Here is a 16050-nt window from a genome sequence, read left to right on the forward strand (position 1 = left end):
TTAACATGCATGACTGTAGGAGGAAGCCCGAGCATAACCGGAGAGAACCCAGGAAGGGCTAACATGCAAACTCTGAACCATAAACCTTATTTCTGTGAAACTAGCCACTGCCCCACCTTGCATATAGTTAATATATAATAATATATGATAATATAGTTTTACATAGTATGCAGTATATGCAATAAAAACACAATTAACCAAAATAATAATTCAATTTATTATTTATTTTATTTATATAGTGCCAATTCATAACAAAAGTTATCTCATAACACTTAGAACAGGTCTAGACCATAAAGACTCAACAATTATACTTATTACGTGTACCTAGTGATTAGTTAACAATAACAACAATAGTTGATCGATATGTAATAATATAGATATATATATAAGAATATATATATATATATATATATATACATATAGATAGATAGATAGATAGATAGATAGATAGATAGATAGATAGATAGATAGATAGATAGATAGATAGATAGATAGGATTTAATAAAAATAATAAAAATAAGAGTCACCTAGATCATAAACTACTACATTAGAGGTTAAGTTAACCTCAGTTATGGTATTATGGAAAGGACAAAAGTTCCTGCTGGCTGTGGGATCAGCTCTCCTGGTCATCAGTGGTCAGTTATCCCACTTATCCCACCATGTCACAATTAAACAACATTTATCTCAAGTGGAGTGAAACTAGAGTGAAAGAGGCCTAGATCTGTGGCTTTTGACTAAACAGGAAAATTGAGTAACGTAGAGGAACCAGACTCACAAAGAGGAAACGTCTAGAAACAAGCATTGCTACATGCGTTAACACCTCTCTCTGAACAGGAATAGGAAGTATGAAGAGTACAGAAGAAAAAAAAAACAAATCCACATCTCAACGTGACTGAACTGCAAGCGTAAACCACAAGCGTCTTTTTTACTGGTGCAGGTGCACCTGAGGGAGCTGCACGCCGTTTCTTCTGAGAGGAGTGAGGTTTTAATGTAAAAGATGAGTGCCTCACTGGAGAGGACTACAGACTGTCCGTTGCCGTCTCTTGGAGAGGACTTGATCCGAGTCGAGGACAGCGAGAACCTGACAGGCTCAAATGAGTTTTGCTGGGAGGACGGAGGTCTACCAGTGGAGCTTCAGAGAGGGATGGAGACCCTACGAGTGAACAGAGAACTGACCGATGTGGTGCTTTGTGTTCAGGGACATGACTTCCCTTGCCACAGAACCATACTTGCGGCTGCCAGTCAGTACTTCAGGTAAAAAATAAGCCGAATGTTGTCAGACTTCATTGTGATGGCTCTGCTGGTTTTACTGAATTCATGTTTTTCTGTGTAGGGCAATGTTTTGCAGTGGCCTGAAGGAGAGTTATGAGGAGCGTGTGGAAATAAAAGGCTTGGACAGTGGGACGATGTGCTCCCTCCTGGAGTATACCTACACCAGCCGAGCCCTCCTGACACACTCAAACGTCCAGAGGATACTAGAGGCTGCAAGTCAATTTCAGGTGAGATTACAATTACTTACAACAAAAATGAAAGAGGACACTCGATTAGTTTAGTTTGCACAGTTACCATCTGGTACACAGATACAGAGTTCCTTGTAAGTCTTGGGCAACTTATCAGCAGTAGTCACATTTATTTTTGTCTTACACATCAGTTGCCAGTAAAGACAAAGTATTCTACGTAATCTGGAGTGCGACTATTAAAAGAGTCTGTTACAAAGCGTCACTGACCTAAAAAAACAAACCTAATCACAAACTAAAAATCCCCCAAAATCAATCAGTTTTCAAGATCTTGTTTCGAACTTGACATTTTTTTTATCTGAAATCTGTTTTTATCACATCTGCAACTCTTTTGACTTTGGCGTACATGTGACCACATAAACGATCATGTGATTCTTCACCGGGAGCAAAAGCACAGACTACCACAATTAGTCATGTCCTTATTCCAGCAACAACAGTTTAATGCTTGCGAACAGATGATATTCTCTGCAGTTTAATTCATTCTGGTTGAATTATTGTCATCAAAGACACAACAGAAAGCCACAGTTAGCTGCAGAAGATCAGCTCGTGCTGTAAAGTGTAGAGTTACATTTGAAATCCTCCAGATGTTCTGATCTGCTCGCTTTTAACCGGCTCTTCCCCAATTTGGGGAGACAAACATTTTACTGATTCAGAGGCAGGTCTCTCTAAAAGGGAAGTGAAAGTTGCCTAGTTGTTTACACTCAGGATCAGTTTTCCATACAGGCTTAAATTAACTACACAGCTGTGCCACAAACGGCAGAGAAGGCGGATGTTTGTGTTTCTACACCTCTGGGGTTTTTTTTGTGTGTGACAAGCAATTTGAGTTTTTTAGATTTTGAAGATAGAAAACTTTCAAGCAGGATGTGTTATTTGTGAGGGCTCACGTGGTTTAGTTTTGATACAGAACTTTTCTAAATAGAGTTGGAGCATGCAAAAAGATGCTGTTCATTATTTTTAAGCAGTGTTGTTTTGTTGTCTTTTTTAGTTCTGCATTCTTTTATAATTCAAGCGCAGCTCATCTTAAATCTTTTGGTCTCTATCTGCTTATCAGCAGCAGTAATCAGACATGCTGTATGTGCACTTACTCATTTTTTTTTTTTTATCATAAAAAGTAATGTCTGGTCTTGTCTCTTGTAGTTCTTGCGTGTGGTGGAAGCATGTGCAGGCTTTCTGAGCAAGTCCCTGCACTTGGAGACTTGCATTGGGATCCTGAATCTTGCAGAAAGCCACGCTCTGCATGGCCTGAAGACCGGTGCTCAGGATTACATCACCTCTCAGTTCTCCCAGGTAGTCCAGCAGCAGGACTTCCTGGACCTGCCAGCAGAGTCGCTGGAGGCTGTCCTACAGAAGGACGACCTCGACGTCAAGTGTGAGGAGTGTGTTTTCGAGGCGCTCATGCGCTGGGTGAGAGCCCGGCAGGATGAACGCTATCCTTTACTCGCCAGGTTGCTTTCACATGTGCGACTGCCGTTGCTGGAGCCTGCATACTTTGTAGAAAAAGTGGAGTCAGATGAACTGATTCGCCGCTGCAGTGAGGCCTTTCCTTTGTTGCAAGAAGCCCGCACCTATCACCTCTCTGGCAGGGAGGTCAGTAACAATGTGTTGTCAAGGCTGACATTAGTGTAGCCCTGTATGTAACATTTAGTGACATCTCACAGTTTCTGAGCCAGTTTTTAGTTCTTTTATTCTGGGCTACTGTAGAAACATGGCAGCTCAACACTCCGTGGAAGAGGACCCCCGGCATCTGTAGATCATTCAAACATAACAAAAAACATAATGATTCTAGAATTATTCTTATTTTCAAGTGATTATACATACCCTAAATGTGACACACTGGACCTTTAAAGTCCCAGTGTGTCACATTTCGAAAGATCTACTGGTAGAAATAGGATAAAATATTCATATGCATATTTTCATTAGTGTACAATCATCTGAATAAAAGAATAGTTGTCACCTTAGAATAAAGAATGAGGCCTTAATATTTACAGAGAGAGCAGGTCCTCTTCTACAGAGTCTGACATGTTGCACTTCCTTTTTTATACAGTAGCCTAGAACGGATCAATCAAACTGGCCACAACCACTAAATTTCTCCAAAATGCTTGGATGGGAATTGGTATTCAGTTAGTTGCAATGCCACTAAATCGTACACACTGCACCTTTAAAAAGTTCCTTTTAAAAAGAGTATATAAGAATAATTTTTCAGTTACAGCTGTATTTCATTGGCTAATGTGCATGTGAAACATGTTTACAGGTTGTCTCTGAACGAACCAAACCCCGCGTGCTGCACTTTGTGTCAGAGGTGTTCCTGATAATTGGAGGCTGCACTAAAGATGATCGCTTCGTTCCCACTGTCACGTGTTTGGACCCCCTCAGACGGAGCAGGCTGGAGGTTGCCAGGCTGCCATTCACGGATATGGAGGATGAATCACACAACAGAAAATGGGTGGAGTTCGCATGCATCACTTTCCGGAACGAAGTGTACATATCTGGTGAGAGAAGTCGCACATTCAAACCTTTTTGTGAACCCGAAAGTGCAACTGTTTGGCCTCTACTGATGATGTATTAGATAGTACATCTCCATCACGTGAACAAGTTGTTGTAAATGTCTCTAGACTTCTCCTATTTAAATGTAATGTTCTTTTAAGCAGGGAATCTGTAGAGCAGAACTCAAAACAACAGGAAGACGTGGCGTCATCTGCAGCAACAGTTGTTGTGGTTTTAGGTGTTTCCCAATTCTAACTGGCACCTCAACCATGGCTAACTGTTCAGCAACAGCGTGAAAGTTCATTCTCGGTCATGAGACTTTGTATCTCTAATCTGAATGATAAGTGGGGCGTCCAAAGTAAAGCACAGAAACAGTATTTACTGAGGTTTTAGTGACATATGAGTGTTTTGGGATGAACAGCAGGTGACAGGCTTCTCTAATTCTCTAATTGTTGCAGGAGGTAAAGAGACACAGCATGACGTTTGGAAATACAATGGCGCTCTGGACAAGTGGATCCAGGTCGAGTCCCTGACAACTGGACGCTGGAGACACAAGATGGCAGTTCATGAGGGGAAGGTGTACGCACTGGGTGGATTCGATGGAGTTCAGAGACTCTCTAGCGTAGAGGCTTATGATCCCTTTCACAATCGCTGGACGCAGGTAAACAAACAAGGACTTTATATAATATTGTGCTTTTATCTAACTTAAAGGATCTATCTAAACCCAGAGAGGATTATCACCTCACTGCAGACCGCCTCAGCTCTACAAAGACGTTTTCAGTTCACTGTTTCATCTTTACAGGCCACAACTTTATTTGTTCTGGTTCCTTCTCACTGCTTTTTTTTTTCCGGCATTGTTTCCACACACAGCTATATTCTGGCAGCTATTTATAAAATGCTCTAAAAACCCACTGTAAGCTTCCTGTCCGGCTCCAAACGGCACACAGACAAAGTTAGAGACTAGCTGATAAATATAGCCGAGCATTTAGCAGCCGAACAGCCAGATCCTTTTCTCGGAAGACCAAAATAAGCCTAAAAGTGGGATGAATATAAACACATAAATCCTAATGTTGGGCCATGTCTACTAAATGTATAAACAGCTTTTTTTAAGCTAAACAAATTAACAAAAAAATAATTATTAATGTATAGAAGGTGTCAAAACCTGTTACAGCCATCTGTTTGGCTGTACTTCATTACATACTGTATGCTGACTTGGATGCTCTTTTGGCTGTACTTACAGGTGACACCTCTTGCGGTAGGTGTGAGCTCCTTTGCTGCTGCAAGCTTCGACAGATGGATCTACGTGATTGGTGGTGGGCCCAACGGAAAACTGGCAACTGATCAGGTCCAGTGCTGGGAACCTGGGACAGACTGCTGGGAACTACGGGCGCCCATTCCCATCGAAACCAAATGCACTAATGCAGTCACGTTCAAGAACTGCATCTATATAGTTGGTAAGTTGGCAGTGATGGATGGTAACTAAGTACATTAAGTCAAGTAGGACGCATTTAGCTTTACCTCATCCAACTAAAACAGTTGAACAGCTTTTATAGGCCACTATGAGTACTTTTGATTTTGATATTTTAAGTATATTTATGCTAATATGTCCTTTTACTTGAATGAAATTTTCAATGCAGGATTTTTATCTTGCAGGATCAATAACTTTTCTTAAGTAAAACATCCTATTACGTCTTCCACAGCTGTACTTTAGGTTTGGAGTATACATTTGTGCCTCTGTTTTTCCGATTTCCATTTCACAATGAGACGACCAGTGTAGGAAAAGTAGTGTAGCATTAAAATAAGCACATATGAATCAGTTACAGCTAAATGTGTGTACATATTTAATAACCTAACCGTTCAGTTGTCCGTCTTCTCCCAGGTGGAGCCATGCATGCCATGTACTGCTACTCACCTTTGTCAGACTCCTGGTCCCTTGTGACCCGTCTTGGAGAGAGGGCAAGCTGCGCCATCGCTGCCTGTAACAACAAACTCTTCATCACTGGGGGACGGGATAACAAGAACCAAGTCATCTCCACAGTCATGTGCTGGGACGTCGGTCGAGGGGTTTTGACAGAGGAGTGCGTTTTACCGATGGGAGTGTCGCACCACGGCAGTGTGACGCTGATGAAGTCCTACACACACATACACAGAGTAACGCCTGCTCCAGAGTGCCAGTGACACAGACTTCTGTGAACAGGACATTATTGTTGTTGAAAAAAGAAAATAGTGAAGAATGTGTTTTTAAAAAGTTTTCTTTGTGTGTATACATATATATATATATATATATGTGTGTGTGTGTGTGTGTGTGTGTGTGTGTGTATGTATATATGTGTGTGTGTGTGTTTGCATTATTATTGCATTGTGTTCCTTTTATGCCACTTTCAAGTACTAAGAGTCAATTAAACTTTAAGCAACACAGTGTTATATTGCAGCAGCAACTGTTGACTTTATAGTGATGAATGAATTAGTTTTTTAATACCAAGAAATATGTTGTTTTATGGCTTTTATAGTTAAATATTAGATTAGAAATTAGGATTAAATAATAACAATTATTAAAATGACACAAATGTGCCGAGCAATGAAACATTGCTGATAGAATTAAATAAATAATATGCATATTAATAACTAAAAATATACCCCATCGTCACTAGGTGTGACTTTCATGGAGGAACTAAACCAAAGCCCTAGAGCACCTGTTGTTGTTTTTACATACATGCACACACACAGACACCAACACACGCACACAAACCACTGTGCACGCCTTTATGACGAACAAACAAGACACCACTGGCCCACTGTATTTACTGACAGGATATCTTCTTGGTATATCCACTGGTGGGTAGTAACGAGTAAAAATTTACTTTTTTTTTTAAAACAAGTACTTTTTAAATTATACTTTTTTTTAAAACTTTACTCCTGTTCTTTACTTGAGAACATTTTGAGCCAGTAATCTACTCTTTACCTAGCTACATTTGTCTTTTATGCCTTTAAAACTAAATTAGAAAACTTAGCCTTGATAAAAAAAAAAAAAAAATTAAAAACATCACATGTCATAAGTCATAATTATGAGTTAAAAAAGTCATAATTGTGAGATAAATAAAGTGTTGGGCGTATGGGGAAAAAAATCCATACGTATAAGACTGCATAATTATGAATTTTGAGTGAGTGAAATTTGTCCACCGAAACTGGGAAACATGCCATCATGGAAGAAACAAACAAACCCAGTCAGGACACACCTGTACGTGACGATTCCCCTGCATGCTGCTCTGCTCTAACTGCCAGAAATCGTCTCAGCTAAAAATATTTCACAGTAAAAGCCAAACGTTAACACGTTAACGAGGAGAGTCCAACAACAGGAACGTTAGTGGGCCTTTATTTTGAAAGGGGTGCACCACGGTGTCCTGCTATAACCTGTTACCTGAAACGAGAATGAGGTATGTTGTCCATCGAATGATCTTGGAAAAGATAGTACAAGACCTTGATATCGCCACTGTTTGTCTTATGTGCAGTGATTTAATTCATTCCTGTGAAGAAAACTAAGTTTAGATTATTATTTAAAGATATAAAAAATAAAAAGGAAAACTCACAGTGAAGACCTGAACACAAGTTATATATGCGGAAAATCCACTCACACAATACATATGGACGATATACAATATATTAAAAGTAACTAAAACATCAGGAACTCTCTGTTTATTGTACAGGTTATCTGCTGTTCTGTACTGTTCACATGCTTGAATACAATGTGAAATATCCATAATATATCATGTCACTTAGTCAGGGGTCATCAGATTATAAAGAACATTTGGGAATCACTCGTTTGTTTGAATAGCTGCTCTACTTTATTGTAAATAAATACATGTTAAAAAGTTTTGTCCTTATTTTTTTTGCCTTCACACACAAAAATATTTAAATGGAAAGTAATTTATCAGCCATGTACTGTTTACTTTAAGTTTCTCAACATTTCTACATCTGTTTCAGTATGAGTATATTACACTTTCACTTTCAGTGTGTGTGTTTGTGTGTGTGTGAGAGAGAGAGCTTCCGGCATATTTTCAAACTAAAACTTCCTGACGTGAAAAAATCGTGAAATCAATCAATCAATCCATATTATCTCACCATATTAAGTTTGGGAAAATGTGAGGAACATGCATGGTGACTTCACTGCTGAGTTATTATGTCCTGATCACTCCCCGTTACTTTTATCCACAGTGCTCATTCCCTGTACAGGTCTTGTCTACTTTTACTGCAACTGTTCTTAAATTGTGCTTTTTACCCTATAGGTCTTAATTTTTCTTATTATGTGTTTCATTGTTGTAGTTTTATGCTTTTGACTTTTCTTCTAATCTCTAGTTTTTCATGCAACTGCTCTCTTAACTTAAGAACTGTTAGTTTTTGTCAACTTCTGTTTTTACTCTGCTCTGTGAAGCAGGGCTACAATTCTGTATGAAAGGTGCTATACAAATAAATAAAGTTGAAGTTGAGGTTGAAGACAAAATCTCTGACTGATGATCTGAGAAGGATTTGCTTAACAGCATGAATGGGAGCAGCATGAGAGAGAGAGATACACTTAGTATGAACCTTATTTTGAAGGGCAGGACCGGGTTGTGCCTGCACATTTTTCCGTGGATAGTGATCTTTCGCCTGGGATTTGTCTTCCTGAACTCTGCAGACTCCTGCGCAGATTTTAAGCGTAGGAAAAAAACCATTAGACGGAAAAAACAAAAGTCAGAGTTTACCTGCCGCACCTGTACATGGAGTGAAAGTAAATGTCACATGCACAGGCTGAACACCTGTGATCTGTGTCTTTACCTGAAATGGATCATCGGTATATTCTGGCCTGGTTCGTCTTTATCTTCTGCCGGGGTGAGTTTAAATGTTGCTTGTGCTGTTATTATTTTCATGTGGATATAAATGAAAGACTTTTTCCGTCCATGACAGGTTAATGATCTACTTAAAAAGTAGTGCAAAGTACACACTTCTCACGGCGAATCATATTATATTCATCGTGTTAATGAGTGTGAACTAAAGTTAAAATAATCAATTAAAACTGTTACAACACTTAGTTCTGATGAAGGATATAATTTGATTTGGCAAGAAGCTACAGTATGAGTTCCCATGTAGGGCACTGTGATACTGAGAGTTTCACTACAGGTGGTATCACTCCGCGTTACAGGTGATTTCATAAACGTTACAACACGTTACAGACGTTACTTTTACAGCGAGTATAAGCTGCTGCTGGAAGTTTATGAAGGTTAACAGATTCCCCATGTTTTACAAGTATATATATCTATATCTATAGATATAGATATAGATATATATAGATATATAGATATATATAGATATATATATAATAAAACGTATTTTTATTAGTTGATACTGATACTTTCCCCCATTAAGTATGGAAGAATTATCCTATCTTTTCAGTTTGAGAGCATGACTTCTCCTTCTCGTGCTCAGATTTATTTCCTCGTGCTCACAGTCCTGTGCGCTCAGATTTTTTCTGCTTAAGTGAATTGTATGTGAGGGGAAAATAGTGGAAGAAACCTCAGGAAGAGCCACAGAGGAGGGATCCCTCTCCCATGTCACATGTACAGGACAAATCAACACAAACATATTGTATTATAATTACAATGACTGATAAAATGATTACAGTATAAAATGATTCAGTTTGTGTTTTCACTCAACCTAAACTTGCAGTTGTTCCCTGAAACCTTTAATGTCGCGTAAATTTACTTTAAGTCAAGTCAAGGGCTGCAAAGTTTATGTTTAAAATGTTAATGTAATGTACCTCTCTGTTTTATGTCTGTAGTTGATGGAGAGTCTCTATATGGACTGAAGGGGCTGAGTGTCAGCTTGAAGCCAGCCCTCCCTGACAAACCTGCGGACATCCTGTGGAAACATAATGGCAACAAAGCGGTAGAGTTTGGTGGATATGAGAATTATGTTTACGGCACATTTAAAAACAGGACCACTCTTGACTGGCACACTGCAGACATTGAAATCACTGACCTCAGATATGAAGACGGCGGAAACTATGAATTGGAAGCAACCATTAACAACAAGCTTCACCGGTCATCTAAGACATTGGTGGTCATAGGTAAGTTTGTTTTATAGTTTTATAGCACCAAAACAAAAGTTTTCTCATGACACTTTCCGTACAGAGCGTAGACTGTACTCTTTATAATATTATTTATAGAGACCCAACAATTTCACCATCATTCAGCTAGAGCCCGACCGATATATATTGGCTTATCACAGACATGTTGTCCTCAGTATATGTTTTGTATGATATATGCAGACAAAAACCTTTTTTCTGATGTATAATGCAGACAATTGCTTGTGGTAATTCATTGTTGTCACTGCAAAGTTTATCCAGCTGAGTAAACTGTGATCTACAATACTGTGGCAGGAGAAAAGAAGCAGCTCTATACTTTCTCTTTCTTTCTGTTCTTACTGGAAACCGAGCATCAGTATCCAGAACATTTTGCACTTTTCTGCTGTTGCTTTCACTTTCGCTTTCTGCTCAAAAACTCCTTCGCTGATGTGTTTCCTCACATACACTTAAGTGAAGTACTGTAATTGGTACCAAAAACTGTACCCATATTCTTGTGTGTCTAAGGGTTTCTGTGTTCAAGCTATAGCTATATTAATATGTTATATTAATGTAGATACAATTATACAATTTGACCTTCATTTGGTGAGATTTGCCGAGTGCGTGCACAGCTGTCATAGAAGTTGTCTACTATGAAGAATCTAAACTACACATTTTTACCCAAATATACACATTTTGCTTTATTGCACTGTGAATTTTTGATACAATAAATAAAATAATAAAAATAACTTTGAAGGTATAAATGAAAAGGTGTGTCCAAACCTTTAACTGGTACAGTACAGGTAACATAACAGTCATACATTTATGTACAGTACATTAATTTGTTCATCTATGTCTTCATATAGACACGGTTCCCAAGCCCACCATATCCTGTAAGATGAACAATGACAGCAGCTCTAAAAAATCTGGAACGCTGGAATGCTCTGCAGATTACAAACACAGTCAAACTCGATCCTTACTGAAGTTTGAGTGGGGATCACATGGAAATGTGCAGCCTGGTCCACAGTTAACAATATCTCTGGGGCATGAACATGATGGCCATGAATACATTTGTAATGTGAGCAACCCCAAGAGTAGTGAAACAACTACATTTACTGCAAAGGATTGCTACCCTGGTAAGATTTCAAGCAAATGTACTGTATGTCATGACACACACACACTTACGTAGGATATTATTAAAAATATACCTGTTCTTCTGCTGTAATAAATGAATTCATAGCATCAATACATCTCTTTAAAATGAATTTAATGTAATAAGAAGTTGTCTAAGTTTGATTTTTGTGTTTCTGTGCAGACGAAAGTTCATCTGTACCATTGGCTGTCGGCCTAGCCGTCCTCTTTTTAATCATTTTTGTGGTGTTGGTTTTGGGTATAGCATATAGCTGCTACAGGAAACGTAAAGGTACAGTTGAAAAAATAACACCTTAACCTTTTTACCATTATTGACTCCAATCTTCACAATGTATGAAACTAAAATGTGTAGTTTCTTTTCTTTTTTCTGCCCTCCAGCATGTTTTGCAGTGAAGGGAGATGAGGAGTCACCACCTGGTTCAACAAAAAGTATGATATCTGTTTTTATTTTGTTTCATCATCAATCAAATCTCTTATTATAAATCAATGTATTTGTTGTAAAACAGCCAAATGAGACCATCAAGCATTTATATTTGTCTTGTGTTGACTGCTCATTGTCTACAGGGAACACTGCCCTGCATGTTTTAGATTCAAATGATCAGCTCATCATCAAGCTCTGCAGTGGCCTGATAACAAGCCACTCATTTGAATCCGGTGTGGTGGAGGAGGAGACATCTAAAACATGCAGGGCAGTATTTCCCTGAGGACCAGGATTGAGAAATACTGGTCTACAGGGAGTGGAACTGATTCAAAGAGCTGAACTGATTAACTTGTTCCTTTGTTCATAACTTAGTTTTCACCAAATTAAACTGCAGTATGGATGATGGACTGAACCATGAACCATTGTAATTTACATCACTGAGTGAGTTACATAATGTTTTGTATTTCAATCTGTTTCAGATGTTTCAGACGATCATAACACGACTGCTCAGGTTGAAGAAAAAGAGCATCTTCTTCCTTCCTCTTCTTCAAATCAACCACCTCACACAGGTAATGGCTGCTGAAGTGTTTACGTCTGTCTCTCTGTCTTTTACTAATTTTTATTAATTCATCAATTAAACCTGTTTCAGGTTTAGATGGAACGACTGCTCTGGGTGATGGAAATAGCCAAAATGTTAATGAAGCATATCAGCGAGGTGAGTTTGTGAAAAAATGTCATGGCTGCTAACTGCAAACTCATAACAGTATTCCTAATAAAGTTAAAACAAAATGACCAAAAGACGGAAACTCTGACAGATAACAATAAAACAAAAGTATTTAGATTTTTTTTATTCTCTCACTTTTTAGAGCTTACACTCAGAAAATGTTTTGTCCGAAATGCAGGATTTGTGCATTTCAATTACAAAGAAAACGTCCATCCATTTGAATTACATAGGTTTATTTTAAGTGAACTAATTACTTAATGTGAAGCCAGTAATACGATTTATGTAATAGTTCTAATAAACTCAACGTGCTTCCACTACACAGCAGTGTAGTAGTAACCAGGTTTATGCATTCAGCATTAATAAAGCCAATTTGTTTGCAACAGTGAAAATGATTCATTTTGAGTTTATTAGTACTATTCTATAAATCTTATTACTGGCTTCACATTAAGTGTGTTAGTCAATTTATATTAAAACCATGTAATTCAAATGGATAGATTTTTTTTTTGAGTGTAGATACATATCCATGACTTGACTAGATTTCTGTTTCTGGGTATTTTATACACAATGTTCATGGATTAACATGTGTCATAAATGCATTATAATTATTACAATTATAATTTATTGAAACTATCACGGCACAGTAGGAAGCATTATTTGTTAAGCTCCTACCTTTTTTTTTTCTGAGGATGATGTTACTTATACAGTATATAGAACCTAAATGAATCTTGCTGGTTGTCACTGTCACTCTTTCCAGTTCCGGTTGAAGAAAGGATAAAGATGTTTGGTGTTCATTAAGAAAATGAGTTGTCAGCTAACGGCTAAACCTGATGCTTCTTTTCATGATCACCTATAGTGATTGATTAATCTGTTGATTATCTTCTCTTTGATGAATTTTATTCATCATATGTTAAAATATAGTTTAATGTAATAGTAAAATAGTAATAGTAATAGTAAAATCTGTCCTATCAACTGATTCATTAATCCATGTATTGTTTCAGTAGTAATTGTTATAAACATTACATCGCTCTTTGACTCACATTTTCTCTGTGTGGTTTAATCTCTTAAAGCATTTTTTTCTCTTTATTTAATTTCTTTTTTTCTGTTTTTCAGATGGGAAAACGAACAATGGCAAGGCTCCTCCTGTCCGTCCACGTGGTGCATTGTCTCCAGAAGCAGCAAAGAAAGAGGACCCAGCTGTTGGATTGGCCGACTCAGAGGAGGAGAAAAAGTCTCATCAGGAATCCTCCGCTGCTCCTGAAGAGCCAGGTTTGGAAACTACACTGTCTGAGTCAGGTATGAAGCTGCAGCATCAGAAGAACTTGCTAAGAAAGAGGTCCCATGGTGTGACCCCTCAGACTCTGAGAGGACAAATGAAATAGATGATCACTTATTCATCATGGTCAAAATATAGTGAAACATTCAGACATCTTCAAAAACTTGTTTTTGTTTGAGCAACAACCTCTGTCATTTTTGTTTATAAAAATATATTAATATTACTTTAAATTAAAATACTAATATTAAACTTTCATTCATTGGTTGACATTTCTGTCTGTCTATCAACTGATTCTTAATCCATGTATTGTTTCAGTAGTAATTGTTATAAACATTACATCGCTCTTTGACTCACATTTTCTGTCTGTGTGGTTTAATCTCAAAGCGTTTTTTATTTTATTTTTCTGTGTTTCAGGTGGGAAAATTAACAAAGGCAAGGCTGCTCCTGTCCCTCCATGTAGTGAATTGTCTCCGGCAGAGGAAGAGGAACCCACAGAGTGACCCTAGTCTCTGAGAAGGCAAATGAACCAGACCAAGCTGATGAGTCGGCTGACTCAGAGGAGGACACAAGTGTCTGAATCCTCCTCCGCTGCCTGAAGAGCCAGGTTTGGAAACTACACTGCTGAGTCAGGTATGAAGCTGCAGCATAAGAAACTTGCTAAGAAAGAGGTCCATGGTGTTGACCACTCAGACCTGAGAGGACACATGAAATAGATGATGGACTGAACATGAAGCGTCCACTGTTAAATCTCTGTTCTATTTTGTATGGATGATGGATAACGATGGATATTCTGTGGTCCGTATTTGATACAGTCCTTGGCTCTCATGGGAAAGGATGTCAGCTTGTATTTACATCACTCATTGCTCTCAATGGAGTGTTTTAACTATAAGGTCACATCATATCAGATATTTTTATCATGGATCTCTTTCTTTCTTAATGGTGAGTTACATTATGTTTTGTATTCAATCTGTTTCAGGGTCAGAGCAGACGACAGCGCAGGCTGAGGAAAATAGCACTCCTACTGACGAAGCACAGCAAATCCACCCCCTGATATGACAACAGTAAAGATGCGGAATGTAGAGCTTCTGATGCGGATGATTTATGTACCTGATTAAAGCTGTAGCAGATTAACTACACAATATTTATCTATTGATTATTTCTCTACTATTAAATATTAATATTAAACTTAATATAATTGAGTAAAATGAATGTGACAGGTTTTCTGTCTGTCCTATCAACGGATCATTAATCCAGTATTGTTTTCAGTAGAATTGTTTATAAACATTACATCGCCTTGTGCTCACATTTTCTAAGACTGTCTGTGTGTTTTAATCCTTAAAGTGGGTTTTCTCTATTTAATTTCTTTTTCCAGGTTCAGATGGGAAAACGAACAAAGGCAAGGCTCCTCCTGTCCGTCCACGTAGTGCATTGTCTCCAGAAGCAGCAAAGAAAGAGGACCCAGCTGTTGGATGTGGCCGACTCAGAGGAGGAGAAACCGTCTCATCAGGATCCTCCGCTGCTCCTGAAGAGCCAGGTTGGGAAACTACACTGTCTGAGTCAGGTATGAAGCTGCAGCATCAGAAGAACTTGCTAAGAAAGAGGTCCCATGGTGTGACCCCTCAGACTCTGAGAGGACAAATGAAACAGATGATCACTTTATTCATCATTTGTCAAAATATAGTGAAACATTCAGACATCTTCAAAGACTTGTTTTGTTTGAGCAACAACCTCCGTCATTTTTGGTTTATAAAAATATATTAATATTACTTTAAATAATAATTAAACTTTAATTCATTAGTTTGACACTATTTCTGTCTGTCCTATCAACTGATTCATTAATCCATATGTTTTTAGTAGTTAATTGTTATAAACATTACATCACTCTTTGACCACATTTTCTAAGACTGTCTGTGTGGTTTAATCTCAAAGCGTTTTTTTTTTATATTTCTGTGTTTCAGGTGGAAAATAACAAAGGCAAGGCGCCTCCTGTCCCTCCTGTAGTGAATTGTCTCCGCAGAGGAAGAGGTACCCACAGAGCGACCCCTCAGTCTCTGAGAAGGCAAATGAACCAGACCAAGCTGATGAGCGGCTGACTCAGAGAGGACCACACAAGTCTGAATCCCCTCCTCCACTGCTCCTGAAGAGCCAGGTTTGGGAAACTACACCTGTCTGATCAGGGAAGTAGAGAATAAACTGACTAGAAAGAATAAACACAGAGATTTAACTTTTTTCCAGGTTCAAAACGAACACAAAGGAAGGCTCCTCCTGTCCCTCCGCGTAGTGCATTGTCCTTCAGAACCAGCAAAGAAAGAGGAGTCCAGCTGTTGGATTGGCCGACTCCTCCGCTGCCCTGAAGAGCCAGGTTTGGAAACTAAACTTGTCTGA

The 16050-nt window shown here is 38.4% G+C and overlaps 2 protein-coding genes across 7 annotated transcripts in view; both read left to right on the forward strand.

Annotated features, from left to right (window-relative positions):
- The first annotated feature begins 815 nt into the window (after positions 1 to 815).
- On the forward strand, positions 816 to 7863 carry klhl6 (kelch-like family member 6). The gene is made up of 7 exons (XM_010749687.3): positions 816 to 1254; positions 1334 to 1499; positions 2655 to 3104; positions 3769 to 4006; positions 4460 to 4662; positions 5242 to 5455; positions 5881 to 7863. Exons 1-7 carry the CDS (start codon positions 998 to 1000, stop codon positions 6177 to 6179), a joined length of 1827 nt encoding a protein of 608 aa, XP_010747989.1. The 5' UTR covers positions 816 to 997; the 3' UTR covers positions 6180 to 7863.
- A 749-nt stretch (positions 7864 to 8612) lies between these two features.
- LOC104940106 (lymphocyte function-associated antigen 3) overlaps positions 8613 to 16050 on the forward strand; it is a 10305-nt gene continuing 2867 nt past the window's right edge. The window contains exons 1-10 of one of the 6 annotated variants that reach the window (XM_027276825.1): positions 8614 to 8867; positions 9814 to 10101; positions 10962 to 11231; positions 11411 to 11518; positions 11626 to 11676; positions 12148 to 12237; positions 12318 to 12383; positions 13503 to 13685; positions 14642 to 14724; positions 15035 to 15166. In XM_027276825.1, the coding sequence (XP_027132626.1) occupies positions 8819 to 8867; positions 9814 to 10101; positions 10962 to 11231; positions 11411 to 11518; positions 11626 to 11676; positions 12148 to 12237; positions 12318 to 12383; positions 13503 to 13685; positions 14642 to 14721 (1185 nt within the window). In that variant the 5' untranslated portion in view covers positions 8614 to 8818 and the 3' untranslated portion in view covers positions 14722 to 14724; positions 15035 to 15166. Of the gene's footprint in view, positions 8868 to 9813; positions 10102 to 10961; positions 11232 to 11410; positions 11519 to 11625; positions 11677 to 12147; positions 12238 to 12317; positions 12384 to 13502; positions 13686 to 14079; positions 14212 to 14641; positions 14725 to 15034; positions 15167 to 16050 lie in introns of those variants that run through there. The other 5 variants (XM_027276826.1, XM_027276824.1, XM_027276821.1 and 2 more) reach the window with 5 other exon arrangements.

The sequence above is a fragment of the Larimichthys crocea genome, unplaced genomic scaffold (assembly GCF_000972845.2).
Source record: "Larimichthys crocea isolate SSNF unplaced genomic scaffold, L_crocea_2.0 scaffold624, whole genome shotgun sequence".
In the NCBI taxonomy this organism is placed as follows: Eukaryota; Metazoa; Chordata; class Actinopteri; family Sciaenidae; genus Larimichthys; species Larimichthys crocea.